This window comes from Piliocolobus tephrosceles, chromosome 1 (genome assembly GCF_002776525.5).
Source record: "Piliocolobus tephrosceles isolate RC106 chromosome 1, ASM277652v3, whole genome shotgun sequence".
NCBI classification, from domain to species: Eukaryota; Metazoa; Chordata; class Mammalia; order Primates; family Cercopithecidae; genus Piliocolobus; species Piliocolobus tephrosceles.
In genome coordinates this window covers 186,110,762-186,131,232 of record NC_045434.1, presented here as the reverse complement: position 1 = coordinate 186,131,232, position 20,471 = coordinate 186,110,762, and the positions used below count along the sequence as shown (strand labels likewise).

The 20,471-nt window shown below is 48.9% G+C and overlaps 2 protein-coding genes across 3 annotated transcripts in view; both read left to right on the top strand.

Annotated features, from left to right (window-relative positions):
- THRAP3 (thyroid hormone receptor associated protein 3) overlaps positions 1-7,766 on the top strand; it is a 49,808-nt gene extending 42,042 nt beyond the window's left edge. The window contains exons 9-11 of one of the 2 annotated variants that reach the window (XM_026455700.1): positions 3,285-3,483; positions 3,955-4,095; positions 6,213-7,766. In XM_026455700.1, the coding sequence (XP_026311485.1) occupies positions 3,285-3,483; positions 3,955-4,095; positions 6,213-6,434 (562 nt within the window). In that variant the 3' untranslated portion in view covers positions 6,435-7,766. Of the gene's footprint in view, positions 1-3,284; positions 3,484-3,951; positions 4,096-6,212 lie in introns of both variants that reach the window. The other variant, XM_026455699.1, reaches the window with a different exon arrangement.
- Positions 7,767-8,780: 1,014 nt separating this feature from the next.
- Positions 8,781-20,471, top strand: part of SH3D21 (SH3 domain containing 21) — a 14,360-nt gene continuing 2,669 nt past the window's right edge. The window contains exons 1-10 of the mRNA XM_023232179.2: positions 8,781-8,836; positions 9,011-9,168; positions 9,255-9,318; positions 9,588-9,706; positions 9,933-10,023; positions 10,178-10,233; positions 10,326-10,371; positions 10,515-10,615; positions 10,793-10,879; positions 11,960-12,002. Coding sequence (XP_023087947.1) covers positions 8,833-8,836; positions 9,011-9,168; positions 9,255-9,318; positions 9,588-9,706; positions 9,933-10,023; positions 10,178-10,233; positions 10,326-10,371; positions 10,515-10,615; positions 10,793-10,879; positions 11,960-12,002 — 769 coding nt within the window. The 5' untranslated portion in view covers positions 8,781-8,832. The remainder of the gene's footprint in view (positions 8,837-9,010; positions 9,169-9,254; positions 9,319-9,587; positions 9,707-9,932; positions 10,024-10,177; positions 10,234-10,325; positions 10,372-10,514; positions 10,616-10,792; positions 10,880-11,959; positions 12,003-20,471) is intronic.

Genomic DNA, 20,471 nt, shown 5'->3' with positions numbered 1-20,471 from the left:
TGGAAGGCCGACGCAGGCAGATCATCTGGTGGTCAGGAGTTTGAGACCAGCCTGGGCCAATATCATGAAACCCTGTTTCTACTTAAAAAAAAAAAAATTAGCCAGGCATGGTGTTGCGCACCTGTAGTCCCAGCTACTTCAGAGGCTGATGCAGGAGAATCGCTTGAACCTGGGAGGCGGAGGTTGCAGTGAGCTGAGATCTCACCACTGCACTCCAGCCTGGGTGACAGAGGAGACTTCATTGCACCAAAAAAAAAAAAAAAAAAAAATCACAAGTGTCAGCTGACCTCAAACACAGATCTTTTGTTCTACTTTGTCTCCCATTCCAGTGTGTAACTTACGCATTAGGAGCCTTGGCAGCTTTCAGGGCTGCCCATAGATAAAGAACCTGCGAATCCTCAGCAGGGAATGGAAGTAGTAGTACAGTAGTGCCTGGGCCACCACTTAGAAGTGGAACATGAACCCCTCAGGCATTTCAGAGTTGAGTCTGGATAACTAACTCTTGATTTCCTCTCCCTGGAACACATGCCTACTTCTGACTTGCTATGTGACTTTGAACGAGTCCCCTGCAAACCCCAGTATTCTGTGATTTTTTTTTTTTTTTTTTTTTCTCTGAGACAGAGTCTCTCTCTGTTGCCCAGGCTGGAGTGCAGTGGCACGATCTCGGCTCACTGCAAGCTCTGCCTCCTGGGTTCACACCATTCTCCTGCCTCAGCCTCCCAAGTAGCTGGAACTACTGGTGCCGGCCACCACGCCTGGATAATTTTTTTTGCATTTTTAGTAGAGACGGAGTTTTACTGTGTGAGCCGGGATGGTCTCCATCTCCTGACCTCGTGATCCGCCCATCTTGGCCTCCCAAAGTGGTGGGATTACAGGCTTGAGCTACCACACCTGGCCCATTGAGATGGGGTCTTGCTCTGTCACCCAGGCTGGAGTGCAGTGGCACAATCATAGCTCATGGCATCCTTGAACTGCTGGGCTCAAGTGATCCTCCTGCCTCAGCCTTCCAAGTAGGCTGAGCTAGGAGTATAGATGTGCACCACGATGCCCGGCTAGTTTTTTAAATTTTTTTGTAGAGACAAGGGCTGGCTATGTTTCCCATGCTGGTCTTGAACTCTTGGGCTCAAGTGATTCCCACCCACCTCGTTGGCCTCCTGAAGCATTGGGATTACAGGCATAAGCTGCCACACCTGGCCTGTTTTGAGACGGGGTTTTACTCTGTCACCCAGGCTGGAGTGTGGTGATGATATCAGTGACCTACTGCAGCTTTGACCTCCTGGGCTCAAGTGATCCTCCCACCTCAACCTCCCAATCAGCTGGGACTACAGGTGTGCACCATCATGCCTGGCTAATTGTGTATTTCTTATAGAGTTGAGGTTTTGCCATGTTGCCCAGGATGGTCTAGAACCCCTGGACTCAAGCAATCTGCCTACCTTGGCCTCCCAAAGTGCTGGGATTACAGGCATGAGCCACTATGCCCAGCCAGAACTTTTTTTTATATAACTGAAGAATGACTTACCCAGGTCACACAGCTAATAAGAGACAATGCTGGCTGGGTGTGGTGGCTCACACCTGTAATGCCAGCACTTTGGGAGGCCGAGGTGAACAGAGCATGAGGTCAGAAGATTGAGACCATCCTGGCCAACATGGTGAAACCCTGTCTGTACTAGAAATACAAAAATTAGCCGGGCATGGTGGTGGGCACCTGTAATTCCCGCTACTCAGGAGGCTGAGGCAGGAGAATCGCTTAAACCCAGTAGGTGGAGGTTGCAGTGAGCCAAGATCACAGCACTGCACTCCAGCCTGGCGATAGAGGGAGACTCTGTCTCAACAACAAAAAAAAGAGAGACAATGCTAAGACTCAAATTTGAGGCCTTTTGAGAGTTTTTTGTTTGTTTGTTTGTTTTTTCTTAAGGTAGAGTCTCACTCTGTCGCCCAGACTGGAGTGCAGTGGTATGATCTCGGCTCACTGCAACCTCTGCCTCCTGGGTTCAAGTGATTCTCCTGTCTCAGCCTCCCGAGTAGCTGGGATTACAGATGCTTGTCACCACACCCAGCTAATTTTTGTATTTTTAGTAGAGATGGGGTTTCGCCATGTTGGTCAGGCTGGTCTTGAACTCCTGACCTCAAGTGATCCAGCCGCCTTGGTTTCCCAAAGTGCTGGGATTACAGGAGAGAGCCACTATGCCCAGCCAGAGAGTCTTATTTTTGAAAACCTCTTGAAATAACACGGATATTTAGTGGGGTCAAAGTTGAAGTTATGTGAATCCTATGACAGTAACTTAGATTTCCCCTTTGTATGAGTAAGTATGTGTAGGTGAGGAGCAGGGAGCATGATACCTTTCATAATGGAAGACTGAGGGAGGGAAGGACAATGATAGGTTACTGACATTTGGCTGGCTCTGCTGCTACTCTACTCCTGGGATCCTGGCCTTGCTGCCCCCTAGAGGTATTCAGTGACCTCCACTATCACATGGCAGGGCTGGTACTGACCTTAGTACATAGACAGTGACTCATCGTATTAAGATAATTTGCCCTAGTCTGTAATTTCCCCCACATGAAGGAAGGGGAAGGGACATAACTCTGGGATAGTTACGCCAGATCCTAGGCTTAGTGACACAACCTGTTTGAGCTCAGTGGGAGGTAATATGTGGAGTCGTTGTATAATTAGAGCTAGGTTAGAATCCGGGCTCTGCTTGACTCTCTCACCTGAGCCTCCTACCTGTAAAATGAGGGAAATAATACTGAGTCATGTTGCCCTTTACTGCATGCCAGCTATGTTGGTATAAAGTGTTTAAACACATTGTTTATTTAGAGAATCCTATAAGACAGGTAGCATTCCTGTAAGAAATAAAAGTAATAGAAAGCACTAACCGATGATAATATACAAAGCTATTTATCTGGCCCAATACCAGATACTTCGGAGCTCTCAATATAGTGTTAATTTCCTTCTCCCTTATTAATTCATACCTGTATCTTAGACTAAGCTACTGGAGGCCATGGACTGTGTTTTGTTCCTGCTTCTGTGTATGTCACATGTTTATCACAGGCTCAGACATAGATGTGTCTCTGAACATAGATGTGTCATGTGAACATGACTGACAGAATTGAGGGGAAGTATCTTGGGTGGGTAGGTTGGGGGTGAGCTGGTTTTATAAGGTTACTCATCATCAGTTTCTTCATCACAGGCACACTTTTGATTGTCCTGTGCTTATCCATGAGGCCCCAGACAAGCAGTGTCCCCTAGAAGATGATTGATTACCCTGGCTCTTCTCTTTTCACAGGAAGCATCGGAGAGCAAGAGACAGGTCCAGATCCTCCTCCTCTTCCTCCCAGTCATCTCACTCCTACAAAGCAGAAGAGTACACTGAAGAGACAGAGGAAAGAGAGGAGAGCACCACGGGCTTTGACAAATCAAGACTGGGGACCAAAGACTTTGTGGGTCCAAGTGAAAGAGGAGGTGGCAGAGTTCGAGGAACCTTTGTAAGACCCTCCCCTCTCCCCCTTTCTCTAAGCCCCTTGCTCCTACCAACTCTGATTATGTTTCATCAGAATACCAGTTTTGTAGCCTTTGACATAAGTAATCCAATCCAAAGACCCTGGAATCTTTGGTTCTTCTTCCCACATTTCCTGGCCTTTCCATTTTTTGTTGCTTTTCTGTTCTTAATCACCTAGCTAGAAAGCGTCTTACGGCTTCTGGTCTCAGAACTTCCCCCACTTACTTAGACTACTGCTGTTTATAGGGAGGCCCTTGGGGCAGGTTTGTCCTCTGTGTAGGCTACAGACTTGAGATGAGCAGAAAGGGAATGGCTGGAAACCAGCTGACCAGCATATGACTGGAAGACAGCTGTCTCTTCCACACCAGAAAAGTGTTTGAACAGAAAGCAGGGGGGTTTGTTCCCCATTCCTGGCATGATCCTTTGTTCCTTTTTCCCTCATTTATTGCAATAGCAGTTTCGAGCCAGAGGAAGAGGCTGGGGCAGAGGCAACTACTCTGGGAACAATAACAACAACAGCAACAACGATTTTCAAAAAAGAAACCGGGAAGAGGAGTGGGACCCAGAGTACACACCCAAAAGCAAGAAGTATTACTTGGTATGTGTCTGGGGATAACCAGGAAGGGTCAGAGGGCCTTTGACACACACAGTAGCTGATACCAGGCCTTAATTAGTTTGTCCAAAACTGTGATTAAATTTATGTGCAGGAATATTGCACTGGGGCGTGTATACTTGCATAGTGCTAACTGGATGGGTGTCCTCTAGAGAGGCAGTCTTGGTCTTCAAAGGGTTTATCATTGAAGATGTTTATGGATTCCAAGATAAGCAAGAAGCGTTGGTCTTGTCTTTTTAGTCTGTGAACTTGTTTTACTGCTCAACCACCACCCCACCCTCAGCCCCCCTCATTCCTGTGGATAGAGCCATACCCCTTCCCCAATGCTGCTGTCCCTCACTGCCACTCCTTCATGCAAGAATGACAAGAAAGACAGCTCAGGATCTCTTTGAGGAAAGGGATGTCTCTCCAAAATGAAATGCCACTGGGGCTTCTCTCATCTAAGCTGTTGATCATTCCCCTGCACTCTGGGCCTCCTTCAGATTAGGACTTTTATAGGCTGGAGTTCCTAGCCTTGAGTGAGCTCTCTTGGCCTTGGTATGTAACAGCAGGCGAAGATCCAGGCCGGTGTGAGTGTTAGAACTAAGGTAAAGGAGCAGCTGAATCTCCATCACCTGCTAGAATGGCTGGAATGAATCTATGTTGTCAGTTGGACAGCTAGGAAACAGGTTGTGTGTTTCCTGTGCATGGTTATGCATGGCTGTGCATGGCCACCATCCCTTTTCTAGGGTTGCTGCTGCTGGTAGCTGCTTTGAGGCTACTAGAGGACCTTTGAACTTATCTCTAGGGAATTGTAGTTGGTTGGGCCCAGGTTGGGTGCTGGAGTGGGACTGCTGTAGGGGAAGAATTAAAGGCCATCTCCCTTTCCCCTATCTGCCACCTGAGAGAGTATTGCCAGCCTGATTGATTTAGTGTGAACAAGCAGCCGTGGTCAGAAGAAGCTGACACTTCTGCTGAGCTGAGCTCCAACAGCCTAAGACCCTAGCTTGTGTGGGGGATGGTTTAGGTTCTGAAGTCTTGGGGCTGATAAGGTAATGACTGCTGGTTTTCAAAATGTTTTCTCATTCATTGTTTGATTGGATCCCTCCTTCTGTCTCATGAGATTGTCAGAGCAAGGATTGTTTGAAATGTGGGTTAATCCTTTCCTTGAACTAAGTGAAAAAGAAAAAAAAAAATGAAATGTAGGTTAAGTGTTCTTTCTACTTTGTCACACTACCTCCTTGCATAAAACAGGGGAGATACAAAATGAGAGTGGAGTTGGAGGGTCAGGAAGAGCCCCAGCCCCAGCATTGGATTCTGAGCATTTGGAGTGCAGTGGCACTATCTCGGCTCACTGCAGCCTCTGCCTCCTGGGTTCAAGCGGTTCTCCTGCCTCAAGCCTCCTGAATAGCTGGGACTACAGGCACACACCCCCATGCCTGGCTTTTTTTTTTTTTTTTAATATTTTAATAGAGACGGGTTTCACCGTGTTGCCCAGGCTGGTCTCGAACTCCTGACCTCAGGCAATCCGCTCGCCTTGGCCTCCCAAAGTGCTAAGATTATAGGCATGAGCCACTGCACCCAGCCGCATTGCCTCCTTTCTTAACTGCTTAACAACCCGGTTCACATGGAGTTTCACGTTTTGTTGTGATTGGCTTTCTCAGACCCATCCTTTGAGAGAGGATGTACTAAATCATATGGAGTTGCTTAAAGTTCCTAAGCTTTTTCCTCATTTGCAGAGTGGGAGGTGATAATGATAGGGTAGATATGAGGATTAAATGAGATAGTATATAAATGTCTTACTTCAGTGCTCAGTGACTTTATTTTCCTTAAACTATGAAGGGTTCATGCTCAGTGAATCATCATCATCATCGTTGCCATCATCATTACAATGCTCAAGCTGTTACCTTAAAATTTCTACATCACTCAACTGATATTCTTGTGGATCTGAACCACTGGCATTTTTGGAGCAGGGGACAGGGAGAAGTGCAGAAAAGGAGCAAAAGGGGGGGGTTTAGGGCACAGGTTCTTTTGGGAAAGGCACATTTGGGTGGGTGCAGAGGAGAGCGCTCTGGCCACATCTTATTCACTCTGGCACTGATGGCAATTTTCTTTCCCCTCAGCATGATGACCGTGAAGGAGAAGGCAGTGACAAGTGGGTGAGCCGGGGCCGGGGCCGAGGAGCCTTTCCTCGGGGTCGGGGCCGGTTCATGTTCCGGAAATCAAGTACCAGCCCCAAGTGGGCCCATGACAAGTTCAGTGGAGAGGAAGGGGAGATTGAAGACGACGAGAGTGGGACAGAGAACCGAGAAGAGAAGGACAATATACAGCCCACAACCGAGTAGGGGCCACCCTTGACGGGATTCCTGCCCAGGGGAGAGAGGCACTGGGAAGATGGCTGGCTTAACAGAGGAACCTCAAGAAGATTGCGTAAATCCTACCCCCACCCCCCACCAGCCGTGCAGATTGTACTACCACAAAAGGCATCCCTGGCGCTGTCTCCCACTGGACAGAGGAGGCTGGCCGTGGAGCCCGGGGTCAGGCCCAGCTCTTGAGCAGAACACAATGCATTGGGCTTTAGCTGTTTTTCTCATTTGTTGTTGGTGTGTGGGGGTGGGGGCAGGGGTAGGGCGGGAGAGCGATGCTTGGATTTTTGTTTCCTATTAGAAACCAACAGTTCTGTTCTAATTTCTTTTCATTTGGAGCTAAGAGGACTAATTTGATGATTTTCAATCTCTTCTCCCCTGTCCTGATTTTAAAAAGCCCTTTTTTTTTTCTTTTTTCTTTTTTTAGGCATATGTAGTAATATTAGAAACATTTAATTTGGGAAACTTTGATTCTTGAAAGAGAAAACAAAGCATGTGAATAAACTTTGAAGTGTTCACCTCAGTTTGGGACCAAACTGCTTGGATCTTTGTAAAAACCGATTTTGTATGTCAAGGAGGAGTTTAAGGCCTTTCCGACCACCTTGTGTTCCCCTTTTCTGCGCAGCCATGTATCACGTGGAGTTGCTCCTAACCACACCTCACGTGCCCCTGAGCCCTATTTCCTGATTTCTTCTGGGCTGGACTTCCCTATTCTCCACCAGCAGCTCCAGTATCCCAAACTTTCTAGTCCTGCTGATCCTCCCAGCAACGGGGTGGAAACTGGAGGGCAGTGTCTGGTCTGTTTTCTAAGAAACTTAGGAATTCTATTATCTTTACAAATATAAGATGAGAAAATTTTTTCAATATTTTTTATTAATCTTTTTATAAAATGAAAAGAAACTCCTGTGATCGATTAAGGAAGGTGGTTATGGCTGGGTGGTTCATGGGGTTTTTTTGGGTTTTTTCTTTCTTTCTTGTCTTTAACCTTAAGCTGTTTAAGTTGAAGCATTCTCAGATGTTTGGGGGGAAACATCCTCTTAAAATGGGTCCTTGTGCTTGCCTTCTGGGGAGGCGGTCCTGAGCAGGTGAATCATAAGGCATTTATGCATATGTTATATGCGGACTGCACCCACCTCTCCCCCCAGCCTTTGCCTCTTGGGTTGTTGTGCTGCTTTCCCCTTACTTTGCTACATTTCTATAGTTAAGTTGGTTTTACTTGAATGATTCATGTTTAGGGGGAAAATGAAAATCTCCCTTAAAATTTGTTTCAACTCCTCCTGCAAATAAAATAAATGAAGTGGCAGATGTAAACGGGCTTTGTTCATTGTCACCCTGAGTGTGTGTGTGTGTGTTGAGGGTGGTAGATAACTTCCCACAACAGTTTGAGAAAACCTGAAAGACAAAGGGCCTGTGGGGCCTTGCGCAGGCTGCTTAAGTCCCAGACAGACACACTCGTTCCTGGGAGGAGCATTGTGTACCTTGGACACCCCAGGAGAAACATTTTTTCCACTGGTGTCATAGGCAAGGACTTTGGCTTCCTCCGTGGTGGTAGTGGGGCAGGGGTCAAGGGATGTGGTTAGTAGGCTCAGCCTTCTACCTGAAAGAGCCTATCCCACATGGACTGGCCATAGGTGGGCCCTAACCTTCAGACTCCTGCCGGCTGGGGGCTCAACTGTGAGCAGAAACCTTGGAAGCTCGTAAAGTTTATTCTCCCTGCCTAACTCCCAGAGAGAACCTGGAGGTGTTTTCTGAAACCAAACCAAACCAGACCTCTGGCCCTAAAGCAGGGGTCTTTGCTGTCTCCTTCCTGTGTGGGGGTAGAGGGTGGATACGCGGCCAGAGAGGAGTACGCCTTGCAAGAAAGACTGGAAGTGTCCACTCAAAGTTATTGCTGGTACAAGGGCAGCCACTTCGTTCACTCAAGGCCGGTTTAGAGCGGTTGCTACCTGCTGGAGGACCCCACCCTGGTAGGTGCCTCTCTCCACCTTTTCCCCTGAAGCCAAAAGCTTGTGAGCTGGGGGAGGGTGGGCCTGGGAAGGCTCTGTGCAAATTGTAGCTGGGAGCCCCCGGGCAAACGCTGAGCGAAAGGGAGAGGCGGCTGGCCTAAAATTTAGGTAGGCGGGAAAAGCCTGTGACGGAGCTGTAACCGCTGCACAGGCCAGAGACCCTAGAGTCCTCACCCCGGGGTTGGGGGCTGAACCTGCTGAGCCGGGCCGCCCCCTCTCCACACCCACTCCCAGCACCTGGCCCGACCGACCTATCGGCTGGCAGCTACGCCTCCTTTACCCTACTGTCTTGCCTCCGGTCGCACCCTGCGCAGGCCCAGTCCTCGGCCGTCAGCGGGAGCCGCCAGGCTCTGGAGGGCGCCCCGGAAACCATGGGTAAGTGCGGAGGCTTTGAGGTGGCCTCTCTCTGCAACCGTGGACATGGCAAGAGCCCACACCACCCCCCGGCCCCCGCTGCCCTCTACGGTGCCTGGGGACACGCCCGCCCTGGCCAGGCTGCCCCGCCTGGGCCTTTCTGAGCCGCGCTCCGGCCCCTTCTTCCGTCCGCAGAGGTCCTCGTCCTGGCCGGATACCGCGCGCAGAAGGACGACGAGCTGAGTCTGGCGCCCGGGGACGTGGTCCGGCAGGTGCGCTGGGTGCCCGCGCGGGGCTGGCTTCGCGGAGAGCTAGGGGGCCGTTATGGCCTCTTCCCCGAGCGCCTGGTGCAGGTGAGGCCGAGCCAGGGGCGGGCTGTGGGGTCTCAGCGCGCGCCCCGCGGGAGCTGAGAGAGCCTTCCCCGTGCCCTCATTCCCAGGAAATCCCAGAGACCCTGCGGGGTTCCAGAGAGGCGCGGAGACCGCGCTGTGAGCGCCGCCGAGGTGAGTGCAAGGGCCGGGATGGGGTCCGGTGGGCAGGCGCGCGGAGTCAGTGCTACCCCGGCGCCTCTAGCTCTTGGTGACGGGCGCGGCTCTGGGCGGGGCCCCGGGGGGGGGGGGGGCCCCGCTCTGCGGCCTGTGATTGGTTCTCGAGTACAATGCTCCGCCCTGGGGCGGGGCTGGAGGTACCAAAGGCTACGTGCGCGCCTCGCGTTACCCCCAGCTCCTCGTACTGGGGCGGCTCGAGCTCCGCCGCGCTTGTCCGGTGCTAGGTCATCCTGCCAAATACCCCAGGCCCCAAAGATGGTGCAAAGTGAACTTCAACTACAGCCCAGAGCAGAAGGACGAGCTGAAGCTGCAAGCTGGGGAGATCGTGGAAATGATAAAGGAGGTGAGGGGTGAGGTGATGGGACCGTTTGGGGAAAGATGATGGAACGCGCCTCCCGAGTGAGCGGGGTGGGAAGTGAGGGTGTGGACGGTGGGAATGGCAGCGGCGCAGCTATGGGGAAGCACGGGATTGAGGGAGGAAGGGGTGCTTGGGCAGAACCAAGGGTGGAAGATTATCCTAGGGATCCTTGGGGCAGAACCAGATGCCCCTGCGTCCTCCCCCTCCCCAGATTGAGGACGGCTGGTGGCTGGGGAAGAAGAACGGGCAGCTGGGAGCCTTCCCATCCAACTTTGTGGAATTGCTGGACAGTGGGCCCCCAAGTGAGACCTCGACCCTGTGACTCGCAATCTCCAATGACCCTCCCAGTGGCATGAGCCTGTGATTCACATATCCTGACCCTGTGACCCCTTTGACCCTCTCCCATGACCTAACCTGTGAATTAGCACCCTCCCTAACCTCACTGTCCCCCACCAGGCTTTGGTAACCCAGACATGCCTTCAGTCAGCCCTGGTCCCCAGCGACCTCCCAAGGTAACTTGGCTCAGAGTGGGCACAGAGGTGGTGAGTTCCTCTTGGGGTGGTTGGAGGCTCATCTGGTTCCTCCCTGCCCCTTCCCCCACTAGCTGAGCAGCCTGGCCTATGACAGCCCTCCAGACTACCTGCAGACAGGTGAGCACCCATCCAAAGGGTCCCCCACCCCCTCAGCCACTCCCAAGGTTGTGACTTGGGGCCAGCTAGGCTGATGGAGGCGGGGGCTGCTGATGAATGGGGGAGGCTTGGCTTCAGAGGACAGTGGACTGACCTCTTCCCAGTCTCCCACCCTGAGGCCTACAGGGTCCTGTTTGACTACCAGCCTGAGGCCCCAGACGAGTTGATGCTGCGGAGGGGGGACGTGGTGAACGTACTCAGCAAGGTGTGAGAGGAACAGGGTGGGGGGCCCAGGGAAGTGGGTGTTGAGAAAGGGTAGACCTGCACATGTACCCCCTGAATCTAAAATAAATGTTGAAATTACATCTATAAGAAGGAGTGGGACCCCTGAAAGGACCTTGGGGGATCTGGCTCACTTCCCCACCGGCGTGTTTCTTTCCAGACCACAGAGGATAAGGGCTGGTGGGAAGGAGAGTGTCAAGGACGAAGAGGAGTTTTTCCAGACAACTTCGTACTCCCACCACCGCCAGTGAGTACAGAGCCAAGACACTCAGGTGGTGGGGGCAGGCTATTTTGGACAAAGGTGGGGATCGTGGCACTCTCCGGACCTACCTGGAGGGTCACTAAATGAGGGTGGACCTAGACATGTGGCGGCTCCTTTTGGAATATAATACCAGTTGAGTATCCCTTATCCAAAAGGTTCAGGAGCAGAAGTGTTTCGGATTTGGGAATTTTTGCATATACATGAGATAGCTGCCAGGCGCGGTGGCTCACACCTGTAATCCCAGCATTTCTGGGAGGCCGAGGCAGATGGATCACGAGGTCAGGAGTTCAAGACTAGCCTGGCCAACATGGTGAAACCCTGTCTTTACTAAAAATACAAAAATCAGCTGGGCGTGGTGGTGCTCATAATGTAATCCCAGCTACTCAGGAGGCGGAGGTTGCAGTGAGCCCAGATCGTGCCATTGCACTCTAGCCTAGGCGACAAGAGCAAGATTCCATCTCAAAAAAAAAAAAAAAAAGAGCTTGGGAATGGGACCCAAACCTAAACACGAAATTCATTTATGTTGCATATACACCTTAAACCATAGCCTGAAGGTGATTTTATGCAGTATTTTTAATAATTTTGTGCATGAAACAAAATTTTGACTGAGACCTGTCACATGAGTTTGGTCGGGTATGGAATTTTCCACTTAAGGCGTTATATTGGCACTCAAAAAGTTTCAGATTTTGGATCATTTTTGATTAAAATATAAAAATTAGCCAGATGTGAGGCGTCGCCCCTTTCTGCTGCCCAGACTAGAGTGCAGCGGCAGGATCGACGCTCACTGCAACCTCCCAGGTTGAAGCGACTCTCCTGCCTCAGCCTCCAGAGTAGCTGGGATTACACGTGCATGCCACCACATCTGGCTAATTTTTATATTTTTAGTACAGACAGGATTTTGCCATGTTGACCAGACTGGTCTTGAACTTCTGTCCTCAAGTGATCCACCCACCTTGGCCTCCCAAAATGCTGGGATTATAGGTGTGAGCCACTGTGCCTGGCCTGCATTTTGGATTTCTGATTTTTAGATTAGGGATGCTCACCCTTTACTTCTTTTCTGCATAGATCAAGAAGCTGGTCCCACGGAAAGTGGTATCACGGCAATCAGGTGAGTGCCCAGGGAACCAGGGATTGGGAGGTGTTCTCTGGGAGACCCACCAGTCCGGTTGCTTATAAACACCCACAGCACCCCAGTGGTCCAGGCTTACTTATCTTTTAATGTAATATTTGACACATGTCAAAAGTATATGTAACACATATGTTATAAAATTTAACACCCACAGGCCAGGCACAGTGGTTCACGCCTGTAATCCCAGCACTTTGGGAGGCCAAGGGAAGTGGATCACCTGAGGTTAGGAGTTCAAGACCAGCCTGGCCAACATGGCAAAACCTTGTCGCTACTAAAAATATAAAAATTAGCCAGGCGTGGTGGGCATGCCTGTAATCCCAGGCTGGAGTGCAGTGGTGCAAGCCCAGCTCACTGCCCTCTGCCTCCCGGGTTCAAGTGATTCTCCTGTCTTAGCCTCCCGAGTAGTGTGCACCATCATGCCCAGCTAATTTTGTATTTTTAGTAGAGATGGGGTTTCACTATGTTAGCCAGTCTGGTCTTTGAGACCAGGGCACAGTGGCTCATGCCTGTAATCCCAGCACTTGGAGAGGCTGAATGAGGTAGATCACCAGGTCGGGAGTTTGAGACCAGCCTGACCAAGATGGTGAAACCCCGTCTCTACTAAAAATACAAAAATTAGCCAGGTATGGTGGCAGGCACCTGTAATCCCAGCTTCTTGGGAGGCTGAGGCGTGAGAATCGCTTGAACCCAGGAGATGGAGGTTGCAGTGAGCCTAGATGGCACCACTGCACTTCAGCCTGGGAAACAAAGTGAGACTCTGTCTCAAAAAAAAAAAAAAAAAGAAAAAGAACTCATTTCCTGCTCCAAGTTTAGAAGGATAATCATCTATATTAAAACTTTTAAAATGTTTTTCATATTAGTGCTTTTATTCATGTAGTAATGATTTTAATGAGTGATAGAATTATACCTTTTTCCCTATGGACAATGAGTTGTTCCAGCATCATTTATTATTTTCTACATGTGAGTTTTATACAATTTGGGGGGTTTCTTTTTTCTTTTTGAGAACGGGTCATTGGGTCTTTGTTACCCTGGTTGGAGTGCAGTGGCAATTGTAGCTCATTGCAGCTTTAACCTCCTGGGCTTAAGCGATTCTTCCACCTCAGCCTCTCTTGTAGCTGGGACTACAGGCACAAGCCACCATGTGCAGCTAATCGTTTAATCTTTTTGTAGAGACAGGGTCTCACTGTGTTGCCCAGGCTGGTCTCGAACTCCTGGGCTCAAGCAATTCTCCTGTTTTGGCCTCCCAAAGTGCTGGGATTAGAGGCGTGAGCCACGGTGCCTGGCTTAGTTTTATACATAAAACTATACAATTTTTTTTTTTTTGAGGCAGAGTCTTGTTCTGTCACCCAGGTTGGAGTGCAGTGGCGCGATCTTGGCTCACTGCAACCTCCGCCTCCCAGGTTCATGCCATTCTCCTGCCTCAGCCTCCCGACTTGCTGGGACTACAGGTGCCCGCTACCACACCTGGCTAATTTTTTTGTATTTTTAGTAGAGATGGGGTTTCACCATGTTAGCCAGGATGGTCTTGATCTCCTGACCTCATGATCTATCTGCCTCGGCCTCCCAAAGTGCTGGGATTACAGGCGTGAGCCACTGCCCCCGGCCATAAAACTATAATTTTCGTAAGATTTATTCCCAGATATTCTTAGGTATCTCAGAGTTTTTAATGTCTTTAAAAAAACAGACATTCTTCTGTTTATTGCAGGAATACAGAAATGCATTGATTTTTTTATATTGTTTTTATAGCCAGCCATGGTGCTAAACTCTGATTATTTCCAGTAATTCATTTGTAGATTCTTACAAGTTTCCTATGAAGACAGACATGTCATTTGTGAATAATAATTTTTGTTTCATTCTCTTCATTCTTGCCTTTTAATTTCATTTTATTAATTTATTATAGTAATTAGGATCTCTCATACAATGTTAAATAGAAATAGTGATGGTGAACATCATTGTCATGTTCCTGATTTTGAATCTAGTTTTCCTTTTTCTTCTTTTTTCTTTCTTTTGAGACAGCGTCTTGTTCTGTTGCCCAGGCTGGAGTGCAGTGGTGCAATCTCAGCTCACTGCAACCTCCACCTCCCGGATTCAAGCAATTCTCCTGCCTCAGCCTCCCGAGAAGCTGAGATTACAGGTGCGCGCCACCATACCTGGCTAGTTTTTGTATTTTTAGTAGAGATGGGGTTTCATCATGTTGGTCAGGCTGGTCTCGAACTCCTGACCTCGTGATCCGCCTGCCTCAGCCTCCCAAAGTGCTGGGATTACAGGCGTGAGCCACTGCACCCTGGTCTCAAAGAACAGACTGGCTAACACAGTGAAACCCCATCTCTACTAAAAATGTAAAATTAGCTGGGCATGGTGGTGCACACTACTTGGGAGGCTAAGACAGGAGAATCACTTGATTCTGCCGCAGCCTCCCAAATAGCTGGGACTACGGGTGTGCACCACCACATCCGGCTAAATTTTTTTGTATTTTTAGTAGAGATAGGGTTTCACCATGTTGGCAAGGCTGGTCTCAAACTTCTGACCTTGTGGTCCGCCTGGCTCGGCCTCCCAGAATGCTGGGATTATAGGTGTGAGCCACTATGCCTGGTCTGTCTGGTGGATCTTATATAAGATGGGAATTGGCTGGGCATGGTGGCTCATGCCTGTAATCCCAGCACTTTGGGAGGCTGAGGCGGGCAGATCATGAGGTCAGGAGATCGAGACCATCTTGGCTAACACAGTGAAACCCCGTCTGTACTCAAAATACAGAAAATTAGCCAGGTGTGGTGGCACATGCCTGTAGTCCCAGCTACTCAGGAGGCTTGAGACAGAATTGCTTGAACCCAGGAGGCAGAGGTTGCAGTGAGCTGAGATCGTGCCACTGCACTCCAGCCTGTGTGACAGAGCGAGACTCTGTCTCTAAATAAATAAATAAGATGGGAATCATCTTTCCTTGCAAGCTAGTAAAACTCGTCTGTAAATTCATCTTGCCATATTTTTTTCATTATGGGATTATTTTAAACAACTTCTTCAATTTCTTTAATAGTTAAACAAAAGTGAGGGTAAAATTCTTGAATCAATTGTGGAGTTACATGTTTTTAATTGTATATTTTATGTAAGTTTTCTAATTATTTGCATAAAGTTGTTCATGGTATACTCTTTTATTTTGGAGAGATAGGGTCTTGCTCTGTTGCCTAGGCTGGAGTGTGGTGGCACAATCGGAGCTCGCAGCAGCCTCAGACCTCAAGTGATCCTCCCACTGCAGCCTCCCGAGTAGCTAGGACTATAGGTGTGCACCACCACACCTGGCTAGTTTTTAAGTTTATCGTAGAGAAAAGGTTGCCCAGGCTGATCTTGAACTCCTGTGCTCAAGTGATCCTCCTGCTTTGGCCTCCCAAAATACTGGGATTACAGTTGTGAGGCACTTCACTCAGCTCTTTGTTATCTTTTTAATGAAAACTGTCCTGGGGGGTATGAAGTGGTATCTCATTGTGGGTTTGATTTGTATTTCTCTGATGGCTAATGATGCTGAGCATATTTTCATGTGCTTATTTCTTTTGGAGAAATGTCTGTTTGGATCCTTTGCCTATTTAAAAAATTGGATTATTTGTCTTTTTACTATTGAGTTAGAAGAGTTCTCTATATATTCTAGATAGAAGTCCCTAATCACATATATGCATGTATGGTTTGCAATATTTTCTCCCATTCTCCCTTTTTTTTTTTTAAGTCTTGCTCTGTTGCCCAAGCTGGAGTGCAGTGGCATGATCTCAGCTCACTGCAACCTCCCCTTCCTGGGTTCAAGCGATTTTCCTGCGTCAGCCTCCCAAGTAGCTGGGATGACAGGTGTGCACCACCACACCTGGCTAATTTTTGTATTTTTAGTAGAGATGGGATTTCACCATGTTGCCCAAGTGGTCTTGAACTCCTGACCTTGTAATCCATCCACCTCATCCTCCCAAAATTTTTCTCTTTCTTCAGGTTGTCTTTTCACTTCTTTTTTTTTTTTTTGAGACGGAGTCTCGCTCTGTTGCCTGGGCTGGAGTGCAGTGGCCGGATCTCAGCTCACTGCAAGCTCCGCCTCCCGGGTTCACGCCATTCTCCTGCCTCAGCCTCCCAAGTAGCTGGGACTACACGCGCCAGCCACCTCGCCCGGCTAGCTTTTTGTATTTTTTAGTAGAGACGGGGTTTCACCGTGTTAGCCAGGATGGTCTCGAACTCCTGACCAAGTGATCCGCCCGTCTCGGCCTCCCAAAGTGCTGGGATTACAGGCTTGAGCCACCGCGCCCGGCCGTCTTTTCACTTCTTGATGGTGTCCCTTGATGTACAAAAGTTTTACATTTTGATGAAGTCCCATTTATCTAACTTTTTGGTTGGCTGTGCTTTTGAACCAATGTCAAATCCCAAGATTACACTCCAAATTGAGATGCCTTCAACTTAGCCAGTGAAGCTGCTGATCCTCAGTTTGCCCTACCCAGCAGAACATCCACGTGGACCAAGCTGAGGGGCCGGGGATGAAAGCAGCCCTAGGCAAGAACATTATCAAGCATACAAAATGCTCTGCAAATTATCCCAGCACTTTGGGAGGCTGAGGCGGGCACATTGCTTGAGGTCACGAGTTTGAGAACAGCCTGGCCGACGTGGCGAAACCCTGTCTCTACCAAAAAATACAAAAATTAGCAGGGTGTGGTGGCAGGCGCCTGTCATCCCAACTATCTGGGAGGCTAAGGCATGAGAATCGCTTGAACCTGTGAGGTGGAGGTTGTAGTGAGCTGAGATCGCGCCACTGCCCTCCAGCCTGGGTGACAGAGCGAGACTGTCTCAAAAAAAAAAAAAAAAAAAATCCTTCGCAAATTATCTCATGCCTTTGGATAATTTCCAGAGCATTGAAATGGTTGTTGGATTTTTTTTTTTTCTTTTTTTGGGGGGTAGGGAAGGAGTCTCGCTCTGTCTCCCAGACTGGAGGGCAATGGCACAATCTCGGCTCACTGCAGCCTCCACCTCCTGAGTTCAAGTGATTCTCCCCCGTTAGCCTCCTGAGTAGCTGGGATTACAGGCACCCACCATCATGCCCGGCTAATTTCTGTATTTTTGCAGAGAGGGGGTTTCACCATGTTGGCCAGGCTGGTCTCAAACTCCTGACCTCAGGAGATCCACCCACCTCGGCCTCCCAAAGTGCTGGGATTACAGGCGTGAGCCACTGCACCCGGCCTGTTGGATCATTTTTGTCCAGCTTCATACTTGCCTTGTGAGGAGAGGATTTGTCCACCACCTCATTCAGCCAGAGCCAAGCCCTGCTTCTGTCATTCCTGCCTCCTAACATTGCTCTCATTCGGTTCATTCCTTGTCTCACTGCACCTCTAGTTTATAAATTCTCTCTCTAGCCTTTTGGCTCTGTTTGCTCTGTACCGGCAACATAAGCAATATGCATGTAAATAAGTGGATTTATATTGCATTTTTTTTTTCAAGAATGCTATTTTTCATCTCTAGTATTTCCGTTTTCTATGTGGTAATTTTCCAAACCTGTGTGGTTATTCCTGATTGTCCTCTGTTGCATGCACATGCTGAATTTCTTCAAATATGTTATACATAGCTATGCAGTATTCTCTACCTGACACTTCCACTATCTGTTGTGTGTTGTGTCTGCTGACTCCATTCTTGGTGACCTGCCCTCTGGCGTGTTTTATGACCTTTGTTGATGAGCTGATAGCTGGATTTTAATCTGTGGGACTCTTGCAGGTCTTAGTAGAAGAGGACTTCTTCCAGCGAGAATTTGCTTTTATTTTTTGTTTTGTTTTGTTTTTTTGAGATGAAGTCTTGCTCTGTCACCTGGGCTGGAGTGCAGTGATGTGATCTCAGTCACTGCAACCTCCTCCTTCCGGGTTCAAGCAATTCTCGTGCTTCAGCCTTCCTAGTAGCTGGGATTACAGGCACCTGCCACCATGCCCGGCTAATTTTTGTAGTTTTAGTAGAGATGAGGTTTCACCATGTTGGCCAGGTTGGTCTCGAATTCCTGACCTCAGGTGATCCACCTGCCTCGGCCCCACAAAGTGTTGGGATTACAGGCATGAGCCACCGTGCCCGGCTGAGAATTTGCTTTTACTTCTGCCAGTGGCCAGAGAACACCACCCACCAGAAGCCGCTTCGGTCCTACTGAAGAAAGGTGGCACTGCTGTGTGGTACTGAGCTTGGGGCCTGTGGTGAGCTGAGGAAGCAGAGCCCAGGGCCCTGGCTTCACACCACAGGGCCCAGGCTCAGTAGCCACAGAGCAGAGCTGCCCTCTCTCTGCCTTTCTGGCTTCAGTTCTCTCTCTTTTTTTCTTTTTCTTTTTTTTTTTTTTTTTTTGTGTTTAAGTTTTGCTCTTGTTACCCAGGCTGGAGTGCAATGGCATGATTTGGCTCACTGCAACCTCCACCTCCCAGGTTCAAGCAATTCTCCTGCCTCAGCCCCCCAAATAGCTGGGACTGCAGGTGCCCACCACCACACCTGGCTAATTTTTGTATTTTTTAGTAGAGACGGTGTTTCACCATGTTGGTCTGGCTGATCTTGAACTCCTGACCTCAAGTTGATCCTCCCACCTCAGCCTCCCAAAGTGCTGGGATTATAGGCGTCAGCCACTGGGAGTGCTGGGATTACAGGTGTGAGCCACTGCACCTGGCCCAGTCCTCTCTTTTGTAGACCTCCTTTACCTCTTTTAACTCCAACAGTGCCTCAAAATTGTGTCCTCAGCAGGATATAATTGCTTTCTGATGGGAGCATCCTACAGAGCATCTAATCAGCCACACTGTGTAAGAAGCAGAAGTCAAAGTTAACATTTACTGAGCTTTGACCATCTGGCTGCCAAACAGTCTTCTGGGCACCTCGCATGTATTAAAAGTCACTCAGACCTCACAACCACCCTACAAAGGTGTGTGTTAGTTGTCCATGTTTTATAAATGAGGACACTGAGGCATAGATCACTTGGCAAGTTCTCACACAACTAGCAAGGAGTGGAGCTGAAATTCAGAGCCTGGTGTCTGGCTGTGGGATCCATGCCCCCACTGTCAGATTTGTGGATTTGTATACCTATCTGCGTGTGATTATATATAGGAGTTAATATCAGCACTTGTGCACAAGCCAGAGTGGCTGTTTTTCTGTCACTGTGTGTAACTGCCTTCAGGCAATGCTCATGTCACCTTAGTGTGCCCTTCTCTGGCCACCCCATTTAAAATGGTTCCTTCCTCTGCCTAGTGTTTTTTTGTTTTGTTTTGTTTTTTTGAGACGGAGTTTTACTCTTGTCGCCCAGGCTGGAGTACAGTGGCACGATCTTGGCTCACTACAACCTCTGCCCTCCTGGGTTCAAGCGATTTTCCTGCCTCAGCCTCCGGAGTAGCTGAGATTACAGGAGCACGACACCATGCCTGGCTAATTTTTGTGTTTTTAGTAGAGACGGGGTTTCACCATGTTGACCAGGCTGGTCTTGAACTCCTGACCTCAAGTGATCTGCCCACCTTGGCCTCTGAAAGTGCCGGGATTACAGGTGTGGGCCACCGTGCCCAGCCCCTCTGCCTAGTCTTGTCACTCACACTTAATAACTCTTTAACACACTATGTATTTTACTCCTCGTATTTATGTCTGCTTCCCCAATAGAACACGAGCTCAGTCTGGCTGCTGTGGGAAGAACATGCTAGGTGGGGTGGGTACAGCCAAAACCCAGGCTGGAGGCTGTTGGAATGTCCAGGTGAAGGTGATGGTGACTTGACCTAGAGCACTTAGTGGTGGAGGTGGTGACAAGTGATGGAATTCAGGAAATACCTGGACAGTAGTGTGGACAGCATTTACTGATGGTTTGGATGTGCCTCACAAGGAAATAAAAGGAGTCATTTGTCATCCAAACAAGTGGGTAAATGGGCTAGATGGGGACCGTGGGGAGAAGAGGGGTAGATTTAAGGGGCATGGGTTTGGGAAGCAAGAGATTGGTTTGGGATATGCTAACAGTGTGATGCCCATCAGCTCTCCAAGTGTAAATATTGAGAGGGAAGTCAGATATGAGTCTGGAGTCAGAGAGGAAGGAGCTAGAGATGAAAATTTGGGAATCATTGACTTACTGATAATTAAATCCATAAGAATGTGTGATATCTCTTAGAGAGTAAATGAGAGAGAAGATAAAGAATTCTGAGGGTGGGCTGGGTGCAATGGCTCACGCCTGTAATCCCAGCACTTTGGGAGGCCGAGGTGGACGGATCACGAGGTCAGGAGATCGAAACCATCCTGGCCAACACGGTGAAACCCTATCTCTACTAAAAATATAAAAAATTAGTTAGGTGTGATGGTGGTCACCTGTAGTCCCAGCTACTCAGGAGGCTGAGGCAGGAGAATGGGGTGAACCCGGGAGGCAGAGCTTACAGTGAGCCAAGATCGCGCCATTGCACTCCAGCCTGGGCGACAGCAAGACTCCGTCTCAAAAAAAAAAAAAAAAAAAAAAAA